The sequence below is a fragment of the Harpia harpyja genome, chromosome 6 (genome assembly GCF_026419915.1).
Source record: "Harpia harpyja isolate bHarHar1 chromosome 6, bHarHar1 primary haplotype, whole genome shotgun sequence".
Lineage (NCBI taxonomy): Eukaryota > Metazoa > Chordata > Aves > Accipitriformes > Accipitridae > Harpia > Harpia harpyja.
Window position 1 is genome coordinate 46,048,607 of NC_068945.1, and position 19,025 is coordinate 46,067,631.

The window sequence follows — 19,025 nt, forward strand, 5'->3', positions numbered from 1 at the left end:
ACAGGTGACCCATGACAGTATCTTATACCATGAAGGTAACACTCTTAGCTCCATAAGCCAAACTGTTTTGCACCTTCCTGCTTTTTATTTTATGCAAAGATTTGGTCAACGTAAATGACCTGCAAATATTTATTTTATTTGAAGATGCACAATATTCTTTAGTCTGCTTTATTAATGTATCTTGTGTGTTAGGGAAGACTAAGCTTGTAAGCTTTCATCCCAATTCTTAGGCAAGCTAAACTGCATGAAATTCATATAGAAAAATGATCAAAGGAAAAATATAATTTCTTTATCAACTCTGTTTATGAAAATCATGCTCAATCTCCTCTCCCCATTGCCAGTAAGGCAATATGCATAATAATAAAACTAAATGAGCAATTTGGCTAAACGTCATACATCAGTTCATGTGTCCAATCCATACTAACAAAAAAGAGATGGTGTTGGACAAGAACAATACTTCAAATTATTTTCACTTACATTTCCATTAAATACTGATTTGACTACCTAAAAATAAACCCACCATGTGTTGTCATTTAATAAGGTTGATATATGTTGTTATAGATATGCTCCTACTTCCCTGTACCAAAACCAACCTTTTCTCTTTCTCTCTTCCTCTTCTTCTCTCTCACTCACAACAGATATTGCTGGCCTGCACATTTCAGAAAAAGTTGCTAGTTCACCATCATTCACTGCAAATAGAGAAATAAAAAAACAGTATGAAGTTTAACCTTTCATTCTGTAGTTTCTTACGTTGGAAGATACCTGTCTATAAAAATAATGTCAGAATAATGTATCATTTATTAGCAGACGTGGTAATGTAGGTATACATTTAAAATTAAGAATTGAAGAGCACTCTCCAGCTGCACATCGGTCAGCTACGGCAAGCAATAGCCATTAAGTAAAACTGCCACTAGAGGCCTTCATTTGCTAGGGGCTGTCAGAAGTGATGAAGACAGAGCCCCGCTGCCCACCCAGGGCTGGTTCCCCCTAAAGCTTGGGGGGATTCTGCTCCCTCCCCCAGCAGAGCACAATTCTCCATGTGAACAAAAAATCTCACAGGAGATGCAAATGGACATGTCAAGATGATTCTCCCTCCGATCATCCTCGGAAAAAAAAAGGGGGAGGGGAATTAATAAATAATCCAGTTGTGTGATTTGCTACAGGCAAGGCGTGACATTGCGGGAGCTGGCACGCTGACCTCCTGCCCTCAGGCTGCCTTCCCACCGATCCCAACCTCCTGCAAACACCTTGGCGGGATAACAGCGCGGTTCCGCTCGAAAACCGTGAAAATGAGAGGAAGTCCGGTGAACAACAGCGAGGGTGTTTTATTTCCAGCCTCTGTGGCAGCTCAGGATTAAATGAATTTTCATTGTTCTTTCTCTACTGCAGTTTGGACACAAAGTCGGTGTAAATGCGCCCGGGGTTTTATTTGCTGCCGCCCCCGCCGTCCGCAAGGCTGGTATTCTCCCACTAGCTGCCTGCTCTAAATATGGCCATGGCCAGTGTGTCAATAATCCCCCTCTTTAAGGGACCTGCAAACAGTAGTGTTGGGACATTCTTGCTGTTCAGATGTCTAGCTGACGTCTGATGCTTAAAACGGCGCATGCTTTCATCCCTTCGTGCATTGTCGTAAGCCCCCGATGATTACTCTTAAAAGGGTGCCTCCGCTACGCAGGGAAACAGTTGCTGACCAAACGAGACACAGCTTGCTTGCTTCAGCCTTCTTGAATGCCTAGTCACTTCAGGTTTGTACCAGCCTAACCAAGCGGGACCATGTCTACCTTTGGCTACAGAAGAGAGCTCAGTAAATACGAAGACATTGATGAAGATGAGCTCCTTGCTTCTCTCACTGAAGAGGAGCTGAAGGAGCTGGAGCGGGAGCTGGAGGACATAGAGCCCGACCGTAATCTCCCGGTGGGACAACGGCAGAAGAGCCTGACGGAGAAAACACCGACGGGGACTTTCAGCCGGGAAGCTCTGATGGCCTATTGGGAGAGGGAAACCAGGAAGCTCTTAGAAAAAGAGAGATTGGGTGCATGCGACAAGGTAAGACGCTGAGGCATTCGCTGTTTCCTAGAAATATTTTGGCTTGTTCTTCCCTGGCATAATCTTGCTCACTGTTTTCATTTTCTTTCAGTCTCTTGTACCATTTTTAAGAACATTTTTAGCCATACTTTTGTGTCTGCTAAAGCGCTGCATGTTAGCTGGGGGAGGTTTTGCTCTCTTTCTGGAGTTACCTTAAAAGCTTAGTTGAGAACAGAAGAAAATCCCATAAAAACTATCGTTAGTGATTAAAATAGGAATAAATTTTAAAGGGCATGTTAGAAATTATTGCCAGGTAGTGATGTGGACTTTGGGGTAGCGTTTGATTTTGTTTAAAAGCTAAAATTTGACTTTTCTTTTCCTTTAAAAAAAAAATCAGTATTGGTTGCTGACAAACATGTCAGGAAAGATAATTCTGAATGCATGTTATGTCAGAAGTCGAGTAAGCAGCCGCCAGGCTTCAGGCTCGCTGGAAGGAAGCTGCGTTGCAGTCAGCAGCTTATGTTGCTTTGTTCCTGCTGAGGATCCTTGGCATGGCTTGGGAGTCTTCTGGCAACAGTGGTCAGAGGGTAGCTGTAAGTTATTTAAAAAGTGGCCTGGGGTAGAGTCATCAGCCATACCATTTATCTGTATTCCCCCAAAAACAACCAATAGTGCTTGTTAGGCAATTCATCCCCCCAGATAAAAATACTAATAATAAAAGCCGGTCCCTGAACTGCAAAGGAACAGTACGGCTGGACAGGAGTGAAGGGCTCAGTCCTAGCAGGCAATGAGTGCTCTCAGTCTAAGCTGAAGTCCATGTTGGCATCCCGTGCACCGTTGCTAAAACAATTTGTGAGACTGAGCTCTATCAAAAAGCAACTTCTGTTTTCATGTTAGCTCCATGTAATTTCAAAGCAAGTGGGGACTTGGGGATGTGAGTAGCTTTCTGATTTTTAAGTGCTGTTTTATACCGAGTTCCGACTCTGTTTATAAGGACACATTTTCCCATGTTTAAGTAGAAAATAATACAACAAAAGCAAAGACAGAAAAACTGGGCTCAGAACTTCTAACAGCCTTGATTCAGGAGCTTGGTTCATTTCCAAGGAAATAATTGCAATTTGTACATTAGATAAAATATTCTCCCAGAGAAAAATCACCTGAATTAAATTAGCCTGCAATAATAATATTCAGGATTTCTTTACATATAAGTGTTTTCTCCTGCTCATGAATGGTAGTGTAATGAATTTGCAGGCAAGTGCACAGACCACTAGCTGTCATCAGACCATTAGTATCAGCTTGCAGATGTTGACTTCACTCCCTGTTTGTCAAGTCCTAGGGAGGCAATGGCAAGATTAACGTTTATTTCCAGCTGAGCCTGGAACTCAAAACCTGGACAGTTCCAAAAAACCTCCAGAACATGTCTAGTTTGGTGTCTTATATAATGGCAGGTTTTTTTTCTTTTTCCATGTCTATACAGCATTAAGAATGGGTACTGCCTAAACCTCAAAGTGCTAGCAAAAGCCTCTGTAATTTTTGATCTGAGAAGAAACTTCCTAAATGCATCCATAAATATGAAAATGTTGACACGCTGATGCAGAGGGCACAAAGGCTCTCTTCACTGAAGGCAGTAAGAAAGCTCCTTCTGAGTTTCTTGAAAGCAATTTTCTTCTTGCCCTCAACTGTCTTAAAGTTAGACACCTCATCTAAGATGGTTATTTGTGCTCCTTCTATAGTTAGTGGTGAGAGATCAGCCCCTCTAGAAGGCAAACATCCTGCAGATAGCCTTTTAGGGTGAATGCCTTGCCATCCAGAGATATTTACCTCTCTGCATTGACTATCTTAGTCCTAACTTTTCATCAAGTTACTACTACGAAGTAAGATGAAGCCCTGCAGGCTGCCTGCAGCAGTCCTCTACTGAAATGCTGCCACAATAACAGAGCATGCCTCTATGGATCTGTAAAGAGAAGAGTACTCGATTTCAAAATTATCATGCAGATTGTTATGACACCAAATGATGTATGTGACAGGAAACTACATCCCCCCTTTGACCCCAGAAATGCCACTAAAAAAAAAAATCAAGTATTTTTTTTATTAATCTAGTGTCATCAAGCATATTAGCAGTCCATTTAGAGGCACCAACTTCTGCTCATGTGCAGCTGTGTTAAAGGCTGTAGTATGTATTCCTGAATAGATAAAAGCATAGCCATGAAGACGTGTTCCTGGATACCTGGTGTTTTCAGTTTTTAAGTCTGCATATATGTATCGAAGCTACAGATTTAAATCTTAGTCCCATAATAAACTTGGCTTAAACACAGCCCCGTTTCTATATGTAGCACAGCATCCCTCAGTGTAAGGGCCTTACCGCACATGATCCACAGGACCCTGCAAGCCCTCCAGGTGCTGAATGCTCAGGAACGACAGGCTGGAAGAGCTCGATGTCCTGTTCCATTAGAGTCAAGCTTCTGCAAACATTACAATTACCGTCTGTTTTGTGTGTGTCCCAACACAGAAATCTGTTTAAGATTGTGAAACAGTACCATGCAATCTGTCATAACTATTATTTTAACCTTTCCCTGCATTTTTAGAGCCAGATAATTAAGCAAACCTAAAACTGCACAGGTTTTCTAAAAATAGGCTGTCATGTTAGTAACACTTGTTTTCCAGAAGCACAAAACAGAATCACTGTGTTTCCGCAGAGTCTACTTACTTTGTAAAATACCCTTTAGTATTAAAATATGAACATTGCTAAAGTAGTGCATACAGAACAATTACATTTCATCAAAATTTTATAAACGTTTACAAATGTAAATAAAAAGACATACGCTATGGCTTGTTCAGTAGACAAAACAGGATGTGGGAAATCTTTTTGGGCAAGAGCTTTAAGGTTGGTCATAGCGTGTGGGTTCAGTCATGGCCCATACAACACTACCGTGCTTCTGGAGTCCTCCAGGTGAAGAGTGAGACTTTCCTGGGGTGCAGACCTTTTGCTGCTCCTGTGCGGAGAATTGTCTTCTGCCACTGTAACTGCTAAGGGCACCAGGCAGAGCTTTGAGGAGCGGTTCCAAATTTGCCTTCTTGGTGCCCACCAAACACATTAAAATAACCTTGGGTTTTAGAAAAACAATCAGTTTATTCTGTAGGCAATGAGTTATAACGAGTTACAGTATGGCAGCGGACCTGTGACAGCTGTCGGTGAGCACAGTCTTAGCTCTCGTCAAACATGAAGAAATTAGGGGATTATTGACACATGATTACTCGTTACCTGTGGGAATGTGTCTGAATCTTTTCTTCACCAATAGCTTCTAAGTGTGTATAGCCCATATAGTGCATCCAGAGTCTTTTTGACATGACTCCTGTAATTCTGTATTATTTTGCATATCAATATGCATGTTTACATATGCAGACACTATTTGTATTCTAAATCATGGCAGTCTTTAGCTTTTTTAGATGTACTAACATATGCAAGGGAGTCTGAGCATTGACACAGATGTCTAATCATTATGAAACGAAGAAACTTGTTGCTCATAGATCATGTCCATTCTGAAATTGCTGTGTTGTGTTTCTTCTGGCAAGGATCCAAATAATATCCCCTTGTGGACATGCCAACACTTAGAAAACATGAAGTATGTCCATGTTGCAATATCTTTTATCAAATTTTCTCTTGGCAGGAATCACTGACATCAGTAAAACTGTTCCAATTTATGCTAAGCATTTGTCTCCTAAAGAATGTGAAAGAAATAATGTTAAAAAGGTGTTAGGTGCAGAAACATTTTCTGTTCTCCTGTCTCTGTTTCTGGGGATTTATTTTTAGCTTTCAACATTAACATATATAGTTTCAAGATAATTGTTTTTGTGCCAAAAGGCAGTAGCTACATTACTGCAATCATGTATAACACCCACACCTACATTCCTGTTCAGGATTCTGAGCAAGGAGATGACAATTCAGAAGACATTCGAGAAGAGTATTTCACAGAAAGCAATAGTGAAGTGTCTGAGGAGGCATATACTGAAGAGGATGATGAAGAAGAAGAAGAAGAAGAAGAAGATGAGGAGGAAGATGAAGATGAGACTGATGAGGAGGATGGGGAAAAGCTAAATGCTGCAGCTGGTGAAAGACCTGAGGATGGCAGGAGTTCTGACCACATCAGACACAAAAAGTGTAACAGCGCAAAGGACAATGAAAACTTACTCAATGGCCATGATGAAAAAGACACCGACAATCTAAGCTTAAAAAGCAGTGCCATCCACCCTTGTGGAAATCCAACAGTTATTGAGGATGCTTTGGAAAAAGTTAGGAGCAATGACCCTGAGACCACAGAAGTCAATCTGAACAACATTGAAAACATCACTTCACAGATGCTTATACAATTTTCTCAAGCCCTGAGGGACAACACAGTGGTTAAGTCATTCAGCTTGGCTAACACGCACGCTGATGACAATGTAGCAATAGCTATTGCTGGTATGTTAAAGGTAAATCAGCATATAACTAGTCTGAATATTGAGTCAAATTTTATCACAGGCAAAGGAGTGCTGGCAATCATGAGAGCTTTGCAGAACAACAAGGTTCTAACAGAACTGCGGTTCCACAACCAACGGCACATCATGGGCAGCCAGGTGGAAATGGACATAGTTAAACTGTTGAAAGAGAACACCACTCTGGTCAAGCTTGGATACCACTTTGACCTTGCTGGCCCAAGAATGAGCATGACAAGTATCCTGACAAGAAATATGGATAAACAAAGGCAAAAGCGTATGCAGGAGCAGCGGCAACAAGAGTCTGGTTGTGATGGAGCCATCAGTCCAAAGACCAAAGTCTTGCAGAAAGGGACACCTCGGTCCTCACCTTATGTGTCACCTAAGAGCTCACCTTGGTCCTCTCCAAAGCTCCCTAAGAAGGCACCGCCAGTGAAAAGTCAGCCTCCAGCTCCTGCGCCTCCACCTCCCCCTACACCCCCACCTCCTCCTCCTCCTCCTCCTCCTCCCCCAGTTATTCCAGAGAAGAAGGCACCAACCAGGAATATAGCTGAAGTCATCAAACAGCAAGAAAGCTCAAAAAAAGCCTTACAGAATGGACAGAAAAAGAAAAAAGGCAAAAAAAGCAAAAAACATGAGAACAGCATATTGAAAGAAATTAAAGATTCTCTAAAATCAGTCTCGGACAGAAAATCAGAGGAAGGTTCACGACCCTCCACCCGTCCCTCCACCCCACAAAGGTCTCTCCATGACAACCTTATGGAAGCAATTCGGGCAAGCAGCATAAAGCAATTAAGGCGGGTATGTAAGAGATCATATTTCAGTAACTGATTGTGGCTCAGATATAGCACAAGCTCAATTAATTTTAGTGCAAATATATTTAATTTAAAAAAAATTCTTAGAAATGTGGGCATAAGAAAACATTTGGGAGGAGGCTTTTCTCTGATTGGGCTTTTCTCAGCAAACTGATTTCTATTCAACTGATTTTCACAGAAAGTGGGGTACTTTCCCAGGTTCAGGCTTGTTACGGGAGCTGCTGTGTAGCACAGGGCTCTTGGGAGTGTGTCTTTGGTAGGAATTTTGCCGTTCAGACTGTACAGCAAATGTAATGAACACCCTCCCCTCCCCACCCCCCCTTTCATAGGTGGAGGTACCAGAAGCCCTTCGGTGAAAGCCTGGACAACAGAAGAAGCAGAGCACTGCAGTGGTCAGGGGAGGCTACTTGTCCGTTCACTGGTGGTAACATAGACTGTCTAGCAAGCTGCTTCCAAAGTACACTCTTCATTCAAACCATTTCTCTTTTATTTCAAAGAAATAAACCCGCTAAATACGAAACAATGCTTTAAGGATACATTTGCCTTGTAATCTGTAAATATGGAAATAATTTTCTTTTTTATTTAATGAGATTTCTATTGAGAAATTGCTGCTTATTTAGATATTCTTTTCAATATCTGATTGCACATCACTGGACAAGTTCTTCACACTGAGATGTAATAGTTTACCAACCTGTGGTTTCTTCTTTTTTTCTTTTTTTTTTTCATGAATTTACAATAAATGTGGTTTGAAGCTTTCAAGAAGACACATAGTCCTGGGTTTCTGTGAGTAAAAACCTACCAGATGTTTGCGTCAAGTTCATGAGCATTAGGGAAGTCTCCTGGGAAAGAACCTGAGCTCTTTCTCAGCTGCACCCATCAAGCCTGCTTGGAGGATAGTACCTGAGCCCATATGTTAGTGCAGTTTCATACTGACATGGGAAAAACGGGTTCGTAAGGCTATCTACAACTAAAATTAAGCTGCGGGCTGTGTCAGATCACTGGTGTTGCGTGCCAGGTCCTAAACTTTGATCTAACAGAAGGGGAAGTGGGTGATGAATAGAGCTGCAGTTCATGTTGACTTAAAGATTAAAAATTAATGTAGATATTTTAAGGATGCAGCAGAATTATTCAACTGAGATCCATTCAGTACAAGTGCATACTGCTGTATCTAGGCAGAACTAACCCCAGTGCAGACATTCAGTCAGACAGAGAAACATGAAAAGCAGTCTAGCATTCAGGTGGAAAAAGACTTTCCTATGATATCAGCTGAACAACAAGTGGGGTGTGAACTGTCGATATGATATGGTGGAAGCAGAGCCAATATCATTTGGAGATGCATGGCTGGAGGTATCACATCACAGGCGATGGCATGAATAGCCCTACTTCATGTAGTACTAGACATCTCCCTCTGTCAGGTTAGTTATAGTTCTGGGGCTTCAGCTAGTGTGACGGTAGCAATAACATGAAGAAAACTGAGCAGTGGCCAAAATGTTGAAAGGCAAGGAGACACATGTTTAGAAGTACTACTGTATATTAATTAGTTTGCTCTTTTCAGCAAAAAACCCCCAGAATTACTATTTCTTTTACATAAAACCCCAACGAGGTAATTACTTAAGGTTACCCAACATTGCAGTGGTACTGAAAAAATATAGGTAAGCTTGTATCTAGAAATATCAATAAGAGAGATTTCCCCAGAAAGAGGAACAAATTACTGGAGGGAAATGAGGCACAACGGGGAGGGGATCTATTAGTGAATTGTCAGAAATGTTACAGCAAGAAAATGGTGAAGATACCTTTTTGCTTTTGTATTTATTGACTAGAACATACCAAAAGCAATTTATAACTAACTGGAACACTTTCCAACATTTTTCCTCTTGCCTCAGGACCACAACAACCCATGAGTATTTCTAGACCCAATATCACAGGAAATATGGTATGTACAATTAGTCTTTACCTGCCTTTATAATTGCATAGGCTCCCACAGCATAAAAATCAAGCTACGGTTAGTCTCCCATGACAAAATGGAAGCTGGAGCTTAGGATCTTCTGAGGATGGAAGCAATGCTGGAATGCAGACCACAGTCAGGAGGAGACCTACAACCCCAGACCTTGTCCCCAGCAGCTTTGTGAAAGATGAGAAACAGCAAAATGTTTAATCAAACGCTAGAAGCAGCTAAGCAGTTGCAAGGGAGAATGAAAGATAGGGAGGGAACCCAGAGAAAGCACAATGGAGAGAATTTGGAGGAAGACAAGAAAATGTTTAAAAACCCCAAACCTTTAGTGAAAGAGGGAGAGTGAGAACTGGGGAAACTATCTGTATGGGAGGTAAAAACTGATACAGAGAAAGAAGATGATATAGAAGAAAAAGAATACTGAAAAGTGGCAGATGAGAGAAGAGAAGAATGCAGAAGAAGAAAACCTAGAAAAAGGAAAAAAGGGAGGTAAAATTCAACTTTCAGGTCAGTAAGTGCTGTTGGAGTTGCTCTTTTGCAGAAGGGGAGGGTGATGGGCACAGCCCTTACGAAGGCTCAGCCAGTGCTGCTGACTACAGTTGCAGACAAGTGGTTCATCAGTCCTCTCTGGTGCGAGGCCTGCTCTGACGATGGAGATTAGTATTTCAGCTAAAATGCAAAGTCACGGAAGTGGCGGCTGCGTGTGGTTATTTAAGCTCCTGTGGTACAGTCCCTCATGAAGTGTCAGTCCTGTGCCTTAGCCAAAGTCTAATCTGGGTAATTACCTTCTGCCTACATAAATTTCACAGCAGTTTCACTTGGAGGCATTTCAAGGCATGTCTCCTATTTGCAGATTTGCGAGGTAGAGCCCCCCAAAACACGTTGTTGAGGTTTTGATGCCCCGCTGAAGGGAAAGGCAGCCCCTTTCCCTCCTCAGGTGGGTGTCAGCCCTGCTGCCAACGGTGCTGAGCTCCCTCACGGATGCTTCCAAGGAGCTATTTGTTTTCCTTTCAAATAGGCAAGCGAGCGCCATATGACAAGCATACAAAACCCCTCTGGGAGGTACTGCGCCACCTTCTCAGACTGGAAGGTGGTTTAGCAGGAGCCAGGAGGTGCCAAGCCGTGTTCCTGCCTGGGGAACAAACATCCCGCAACTGTGCGTTTCCCCTGGGGCCCAGGTCCTGCCTGTAAGCTCGGTTCACTTTCCGTACCCTTCCCTTGAGTCGCAGGGAGGCAAATCATCTCCTCTGAAGGCCTGACTGCCTCTTGTTTGATCTGTAAGGAAGGTGGCCCCCGGGTCAGCTCCTGCACATCCAGTGCTATGCCCCCATCAGAGCTGGACACGGTGTCTGGAGAGGGGAGCCCCGGGATGCAGGTATGCTCCTTGTTTGGACTCACAGGGCTCCATGCAGTGGGTGGCCATCCACTTTCTCTCAAAGACCAGTCAGAGAAACAAACACAACAAAATCTGTCAAAATGAATTGGTCAGCAATAAAAGAGCTGCAAAGGATAACCAAGTGCTTGCTGTCACTGAAGAGGTTAAGGGACAGGAAAGGACAACAGGTTATATTGTCTTTAGGAACAGACGATATATCCTTAGAACATTATCTTCTCCTGAGTTGCAGAAATAACCAGCCCACTGAGGAGCAGAAATACTGTAGCTTCCCGAGGAAGAAAAAAAATCAAAACTGCCTCCCCTATTTACACTGAGCCAAATCTCTCCTGCGAGTGTTCCCCCAGAATTGGGCTGGGGGTGGGAGGGCAGGGCTGGGTACTGCGCAGACCACACAAGCTTCACACTGTGGTTGAGACTGACACGGGGTCCTCCCACCGCCCCGCAGCTACCACCACAGCTCCATGTGCTGCTGCAGTGCCACTGCAGCGGTGATCTGCCAGCCGGCTGCACCGGGCAAGGGCTGCAGCCTTGCGTGGTGGTGGGAGGCTGTGCCAGCCTGCGAAGCCCTGCGCTCCGGGTAGTCTGACAAGGAGGCACTGCCTCCACTGCAGCTTCATGCTTTGGCCCTTCCCCATAACGCGTGTCCGCGTGAGCATCTGTGCCGTGTAACATGGTGCAAAAAACCTGGCCTACCGAAGCACCAGAAATATCAAGAGCTTGACTGCTGCCCGTAATTCCAGTATCTGGCCCTTTAGTTTGTGCCTCGTCACCTAGGGAAGTGTCTGAAATTACAGAAAGAAAAGGAGCTCATAAAAGTCCAAGAGATTTTATTTCCATGTCTTCTGGAAGTTTCCTGCCTTCTGCTGAGTCCCCTGTTAGACGTTCTGGCCAGTGACCCATGTTGCTCTGCAACTGGGGGGTTTAGCTGGGGGTAGAGGTGCTGGTCTGACAGCCCTGCAGAGGTGCTCCCTTCCCACCAAAGAGGGCAGGTGGCCAACAAGGCTCCTTCCAGGAGAAGCCACATCCATTTCTGGGGGCTGAGTCTGCGCTGCGCGCAGCCGGGAAGCCAGAGGAGCTGGTGCAGCACAGTCCCAGCATGGCGTGGTGGGAGGACGGATGTCCTGGGAACTGGGAGGCTGCGAGGCGGAGGGGAGCACGAAGTTATGGCCAAGGTCTCTCCCTTGCCCACATGCCAGCACAACACAGGTGCAACCCTCCCAGCACAGAAGAGAAGGTGTGAGTATTCAAGACTTCCACACCACCACTCACACGGATTCCTCAGAAGTTCGTCAGATATATGAAAGTAATGATTAAGGCAGAGCAGCTTCACAGCCAAAATAGAGAGGATGTGTCTGTAGGTTGTTTAGAGAATGACACCTTAAAATGAGGGGGTTACCTGCAGTCCCTGGATGTAAGGGGAGAGGTAGCTCCGAGAACTATTCCTGGGTGCAGGCCCAAGTGAAACAGCATCTGCACAATTCTGGTAACTAACCGCCAGGAAAAACTGATTTGAATCAAAAGAGGGGCAGAAAATGTCTAGGATAATTGGGGAACTGGAGAGGCTGTCCTATGAGAGAGAACAGGTGGTGGGATCAGTCTAGCCAAACAAAGGCTCAAAAGGATTTCAGCTCACATCTATAAATACTGCAAAGGGGAAGGAGTTACAGGACACTGTTAGCAGTAGAAAAAAAAGGGACAGAAACTGTGCATGACTGCATTTGGATCAGAAATTATAAGCCATTTCCTAACTCTTAGAACAAGAAGATTCTTGGAACAGCATTCCCATTAAAAAGGAATGGGCAACTTCACCAACTTACTGTTAAAAGAATGCAAGAAGCTTACGAAAAGGATAGGATGGTATGGTGCTTTCAGCAGCAGAAGCCTGAAACTGATAACGGAGAAGCTCCTGCCATTGTTATTTTAATCCTCTTAGATGTGATAACTCCACAGGATCTGCAAGCCAGAATAGTACTGAAAGTTGTAAAAATCTCCTACAATTTGTAGCAGGATGCTTTATTTTCAAATCCATGCAAGTCAGATGTAACTTTAGAAACAGACTATATCACATGGAAGCCAAAGTCTTCTACTAGGTGCCGGATTAATACCATCTACACTTGATACCAACAGGAACCAAATACTTAAAAGAGGGAGCAGAATTTGGTTCACATATTGATAAGCCCAGTACATACAAGGTCTTGGTCTGACAGATCTCCATTTCCAAAACCCTGCACTTAAGACAGAATTAATTTTAGATTCCTTCCTGAAAAGTTACAACAAAAGTTTTGTTTTGACTTGCTAGTTCAGTGACTTCATTTCGAACGTTAGGTTCTTAAATGCCATAGTGATAATGGTGCCTTATATGCTAGGAGAAAACCTGCAACCAAGAGACAAAGCCTTGCTCAGAAATTAATTTGTGTGCCTGTATTACTGAGAAGATGCTCTTTAGAAGCACCTGGTGATTTGGAGTGGCTGCTTTTATATAAGCAGCGTGAGATATTTTTCTTTTCAGACATGCAAAATGTCAGCCCACTAACAGGGTTTCAAGTTAGGCACTTGTAAATGAAGTTTCTGAACTGGACTGTGATTTTTGCAGTATGTAGCTCATTCTATTTTATCAGACAATTCTCTTGCTTTTGAAAATACAGAGGACTCGTGTTTAATAGCTGCTACCCAGAAAAGACATTCATCGTCTGAGGGGAGACATCTCAACATCCCACCTCTCAGCTGGGACTTGGGCTTCCCAGTCCTCAGCCTCACCCCAAGCTGCCAAGACCCAAAGCCGGGAAGGAGGAGGATTACGGGCAAGGCGTGCCATTACAGCTCGGGTAGGCAAACTGAAGGGATGAATCCGGACAATGTAAGTGGGCTACTGGTAAGGGTTAGCTGTGGCAGGGCAGCTCCCACCATGAAGGTGGTGAAAAAAATAGGGCAACCGTCACCAACTGGCTGTGGGGTAGCTGGTGCATTATCAGACTCAGATGTAACTGTTCCGCGTGAAAAGGATGGATCAGTCCAAAAGAAAAAATGGAGATATGGAAAAATTCTGCCCTTGTTGAAAGCAGGGCAACAGCCTGCCTGCCAGGTGTATTTATTTCTATCTGTAACTTTTCTCAGCTTCAAATGAATATGGATTTTATAAAGTCTTTTTAATGGCAAAAAATGAATTCTTTTCTACAGAAGTCTAATACAGGGAAAGATGCTTCTCTTTCCTTAAAATATTGTCACAGTAAAAATTCTCAGTGAGCTTCTGGTAAGAGCCAGAACATGTATCCCAGAGCCAAGACTGAGGGCTATGTCCTGGGCTGTGCTTCTGCTACTTGTGTACTCTGGGGTATATTGCTTAATTTCTTGTGCCTCTACTTTGCCTTGGAGATATCAGTACTGATCTGCCTCACAATACTGGAAGGCTATGTTCACACAGACTCAAGTGTGCTCCAAGATCCTCAGAGATCAAGAGCTATTAGATGCATTATTTTTATTTTTATTTTTATTTTAGCTAACAGGAATGTTTTGACTGTCTGAATATAAGTGAATATGTAGAGTGTCAGTGTATTTCTAAGCGGCAAGAGAAGCACAGCCCATGACCCAGTGCAGGAAATTTTGTAAATGCAGATGAAGCAAGCCACGAGGACAGGAATCCCAAGGTGGAGTCAGCTGTGCAGTAATGCCATCAAAAGGAAGACATGCCATTTCTGTCATTTAGTCATCTAAGAAACAAACATATAAGGAACTGAAAGGACAGTCAGAAATGCTTATGTACCCTGAGGAGGATAAATTGGGGCTGTTTCCCAGGAAAGGCCTAGGAGACAATTTCACCAGACTAACCAAGTATAACCTCTATCTGTCAGACTGTTTTTCTTGCATGGAAGATACCTGAAGTTTCAATTCCATAGGTAGAAAATTTGTCCCTTCTGCACCCCATTATGCCTTTCTGCCAAGAGCATTAGGTCAATCCACCCATAAAGGGCTAAATATTTCCTGGGCTTTTCTTTCCAGGGCTTTTTCTGAGAAACAGTTGGAGCCATAGCTTAGTTTTTTAATTAACATACTCATGACTGTTCTTGAGGGCTGTCAATGAGCTGCAGTTAAAGCAGTGAATTTCACAGGTACCTGAAGGAAGTGTTTATGTGTACACAGAGTGGGGTCACTCCTTTCGCTCGGTGTCAGCTTACTGCTCTTTAAATTAGCGATACATGCACACGTTGCTGTGTTTCACAACCAAGTTGGAAGGCAACAGTGCTTATGTTTCGTGTGCTCTTGGACACTTCCGTCGAACTTCAGGTCTTCATTTTCCTCTTCACCAAGTCTGCCCTGACCGCGGCAGGTTAGTCTCGACGGTGTAGAGCAGGCAGGTAGAGGCAAACTCTGCCTGTATAGCGAGCCGGTGAGACAGGCACCAACACCAGTCCAGAAGGTGTCTGACTGTACAGGCAGCACTCAGATGGGGCAAATATTCTTGCTTTTCATCCAGGTTTATTGCACAGGTTTGGGTGCCTCACTAGCCCCTGTTACATGACTTTTGGTCTGCTCCCATTCATCTGCAATGGGCTCTGTAGACTTCCCTACCACATCCCATGACAAGCTTATCTTTTTTCTAGCCAGTCATGAGCCAAACTTTTCAGTTTAAAGTGATCCAAAACAGCCTAAGTGAGATCCAATCACTCCAAACACCCTGATTGCTGGATTTTAGGTGCAACACCAGTCAGAGCCACTCCAGGAGAATCTTGCAGCTCCGGATCAGTGCTGCTGTGGTCCTTGTTGCCCCCTTCATGCCTGCCTGTCTGTGCGTTGCTGCCCCCTCTCTTGCACCAAACCTGCAATCAGTCAGTTCAGGGAGGTAAACCAACAAAAAGCTAACCTGGCGAAAAAAAAAAAGAAAAGAAAAAGAAAACCAACCAAACAAGAAGGAAGACTGCTCTGCTGGTTTGGTTCCCCAGACCTCTCACCACAGGTTCAGTGCTGTGTTGCTTGTTCAGGGGAGGTGGGGGAAACCTCTGGCCAGGAACAGAGGGAGGACAGCGTCAGGCAGCATGGATTTAGCTTGGCTGAAATTGTTCTGGATCTGTACCCTAAGCTCTTTGTGACAACAGAACCGCGGATGTTGATAGCCCAGCACAGCTGAGCAGCCTGCATCACCCCACCGTGCCACTGGCTCCTGCTCTCAAATTCCCACTGAGATGAATCCCACAGGTCACATGGAGAACTGAGCTCACAGCTGGGTGTCAGACAATCCCGAGCTCTAATGCCACTCTGCCAGCTCCATGCTATGAGACACGGTGTGCCTCAAGGGCATTGAGCAGGTTGTGTCGGCTTCCTATCTCTGTAGAGCGTAAAAATTAGTTATAGAAAGTGCTTCCAGAGTGGCCTGTGCTCCAGACAAGATCAAATATAATTAAACCAGTCCTTACAAATACGTAGTAAATGGAGCTCCTAGTCTCCCTAAACAACCATCCATTGGAAAGTCTTCCTTAGTGCTTTGTCATCTTCTCAGGTGGAAAGTAAGCCCATTACTTTTTGTACCATCCACACTGGACACGGAGGACCATTCACACTGGATAGTTGTTGTTTGGCTACCTCAGAGCGGCAATGCGTGGCCTCATCTGTGACTGTATGGCATGTTAATAGTACAAAATGCTGTATCTCATTCTACCACTTAATTAAATGCAGGGTGACCAGACCTGTTCATTGCTAAGGGTACTGGGTCCTCTGACGGTCATCCATTCCAGAGCTAATAGGGCCCATAGCTCATTGCACGGTTAGCTAGCTGTCATCCCACCAAGAGCATGTTTAATTCTGAAAGTCAACTATTCCCCCTGCAGTGTGCTGCTCTGCAGCTCCTCAGCTATATCGCCCACCAGAAGAGACATGGTGGTGAGTAACTGGGAATACGGGGTCGTTATCACATTTGGGGATCTTCATGACCCAAGATTGCTCTCCCATAGCTCGCTTTGCTCATCAGTTTTCTGATACTGCCTCATCGTTGTGTTGACGCTAGTAGTGCCACCTGGGATAGAGTGGGAATGGAGTCATAGGTGCAGAGGCGGTTCTTTCATCAGGCGTGGGCCAATTCCTCACTTCCAGGGTGGAACTTCTGATCAGAGTGAGAGAACCAGCCTGACCCTCCGGGTCTCAAGTACTGCTGCTTCTGTGGTGGGACTCCCATGCCTGAGACTGCTCAAAACAAAGATGTGAACTTCATTCTGTAGTATTTCAATGAATGTTTAAACACCTCGTTGCCAAATTGGCCTCTTTCTGAGCTGATAATTTTTTACCCCCTCTCCAAATGGAGCAGTGGTCTCAAGAGAATTTCAATTTGCTTTGTTTATAGGATATTTCCTTATTTGAAATTCAAGGTTAATACATCTCTTGGGCAGATTCTGGGTGTCTCTCTCTCATTTGCTTTTCATGAAAAAGTCTGAAGGGTTCATTTCTTCCTGGGGCAAATGGTGAAACCGTCAGTTCTTCAACAAGCCATGGGATGGAAGACCTCTGCAGGGCCATTCAGTCCTCTTGTTGAGGCTGGGAGAGCTGCAGTGATCAACATGCAAAGGAGAAAGAAGATTCAAATGTGTCCACCTCGTTCCAGTCTTTCTGTCAGCAAGAGATGCTGCCTGCTGCCCTGAGGTCGTGAGAGGTCTCCAGGGCCATTGCTAGCGCTCAAAAGCAGGTAATGGACTTGGATATGTTGTTCCTGACACAGAACATCATACTTTAAAAGCAGCATATCTGATTTAGTTGAAACCGGCAGGGAATGACCTGAATGCAGACCAGGAGTTGCATAATTTATTACAGTCAGCTTTCAAGTGAAATTAGGGATTTAGTCTGGAAACACTGTTGAAGCTGTAGCTCTACCCTGATTTCCTGCCTCTTACACCAGATATTCTATAATGCTTTAAAATACAAACACTGAGCTAACCAGCGGCAGAATTACTGTACGGTCTCAGCACGGCTGCTTGTGAGCAGAACTCCCACTGCATTACATGGGGGAAGGCTGCATAAAAATATATGAGGCACTAAGGATGCTGTATCCCTTTATTTGCTTTTCCAGCAAGCAGTATGTGAGGGATCACCTTGCTGTGAGATGGAGGCGGGCACTGGCTGCCAGCGATCAGACTCCTCTCTCGAAGGGCAGCCTCACCAGCTTGGCCTCCATGCTGCACGGCACCAAGAAAGGTTTAACTATGGTCAGTTTTTCTTTTCCTTTGCATGTCTCTTCCCATTCCTCCAATTACCAGTTTCAAAATTATGGAGGAAGCATGGCCCACCACTTCTATTTTCTCCTTCCACTCCTTCCCTTCATTTCAGTGTTTTGCGTAGAAGAGGCTTGCTTTTTTCCATGTGTGCTTTGGGACATTTGTCTGTTTAATAACTCTCTCAGAGACACACTCAGTGTGATCCAAGTGTTATCAGCTTGTGCTCAGGGTGCTCTCATCAGTGTCAGTCCTTTCCTCACACACCTCTGTGCTGGGCTCCACATTGTCATGTCAAAAGACACCCTGCAACCTTTTCTTTCCCCTTTAATCTTCATCTGGCATTGCTCGGGTCATGGGAGATGTAAGTACATGAGGTAAGGAAAAGCCAAGCCTAAACCATGAAGATAGTCTGAATCAAAGCTCCATCAAGCTGCTTTTCCTTCCCACTGGCTCTGAACCAGAACAAAAAATAAGACATCTTTCATCTTATGTCGCACTACTGATGAAGAATGTACTTCCTAGCAGACATCACACAGGCTTTTAAATCCCTGAATGTGTTTCAGGTAGAGGGTCCTGTCCTGGTGGCTGGAAATGTGATGAACATAAACGAGAGGTTTCTCTGGTGGATAAAGGAAGATAAAACTGAAACTTCCACTATGAATCTAAATAAATGTTCTTCAGCATTAATTTCTTTGAAGGAAAAAAATCCACAAAGCATTTTTAATATAGATTTGCTGCTTTTCTGTATTCTAAAAATCTCTTTTACAGATTTAATTGGAAAGCAGCTACATAATCACCTGCACCACATACAAAATACGTAATTGCAACTCAGAGGAGAAAGTAAGTTTGTTCTGGTATTAAAAATTCTCTATCAGAAGAATTTGATGAATATAATGCAGCATGCAGAATCAGCCTAATTTTTATTTTAAATGCCTTCTCCAGTACCGTAGGGGTATGTCCTTTCTTTCTGCAGCTCCAGCCTCCGGACAGCCAAACAATTGCCCCGTTACAAAGGCCAAATGTTTTGCCAGCTTGCAAGAATTGCCAAAACTGTAATATGAACTTGTGGATCTCTTGATATATTCTTGTACAGACTGATGTCTTTCTGTGTAATGGGGCACTGCCTCAGATAGCCTAACAAATCCCTTCTCAAGCCTGTAATTCCAGTCTTT

General features: G+C 43.9%; 1 protein-coding gene across 1 annotated transcript; it reads left to right on the forward strand.

Annotated features, from left to right (window-relative positions):
* The first annotated feature begins 1,214 nt into the window (after window positions 1-1,214).
* On the forward strand, window positions 1,215-8,077 carry LMOD2 (leiomodin 2). The gene is made up of 3 exons (XM_052790631.1): window positions 1,215-2,046; window positions 5,944-7,299; window positions 7,643-8,077. Exons 1-3 carry the CDS (start codon window positions 1,774-1,776, stop codon window positions 7,667-7,669), a joined length of 1,656 nt encoding a protein of 551 aa, XP_052646591.1. The 5' UTR covers window positions 1,215-1,773; the 3' UTR covers window positions 7,670-8,077.
* Window positions 8,078-19,025: the final 10,948 nt, after the last annotated feature.

Bases quoted from the DNA above. Each gene is read 5' to 3' on its own strand.
- LMOD2 (XM_052790631.1), top strand. From the start codon at position 1,774: ATGTCTACCTTTGGCTACAGAAGAGAGCTCAGTAAATACGAAGACATT. The intron at 2,047-5,943 runs GTAAGACGCTGA...ATTCCTGTTCAG, and splicing joins GATTGGGTGCATGCGACAAG to GATTCTGAGCAAGGAGATGA. The intron at 7,300-7,642 runs GTATGTAAGAGA...CCCCTTTCATAG, and splicing joins GCATAAAGCAATTAAGGCGG to GTGGAGGTACCAGAAGCCCT.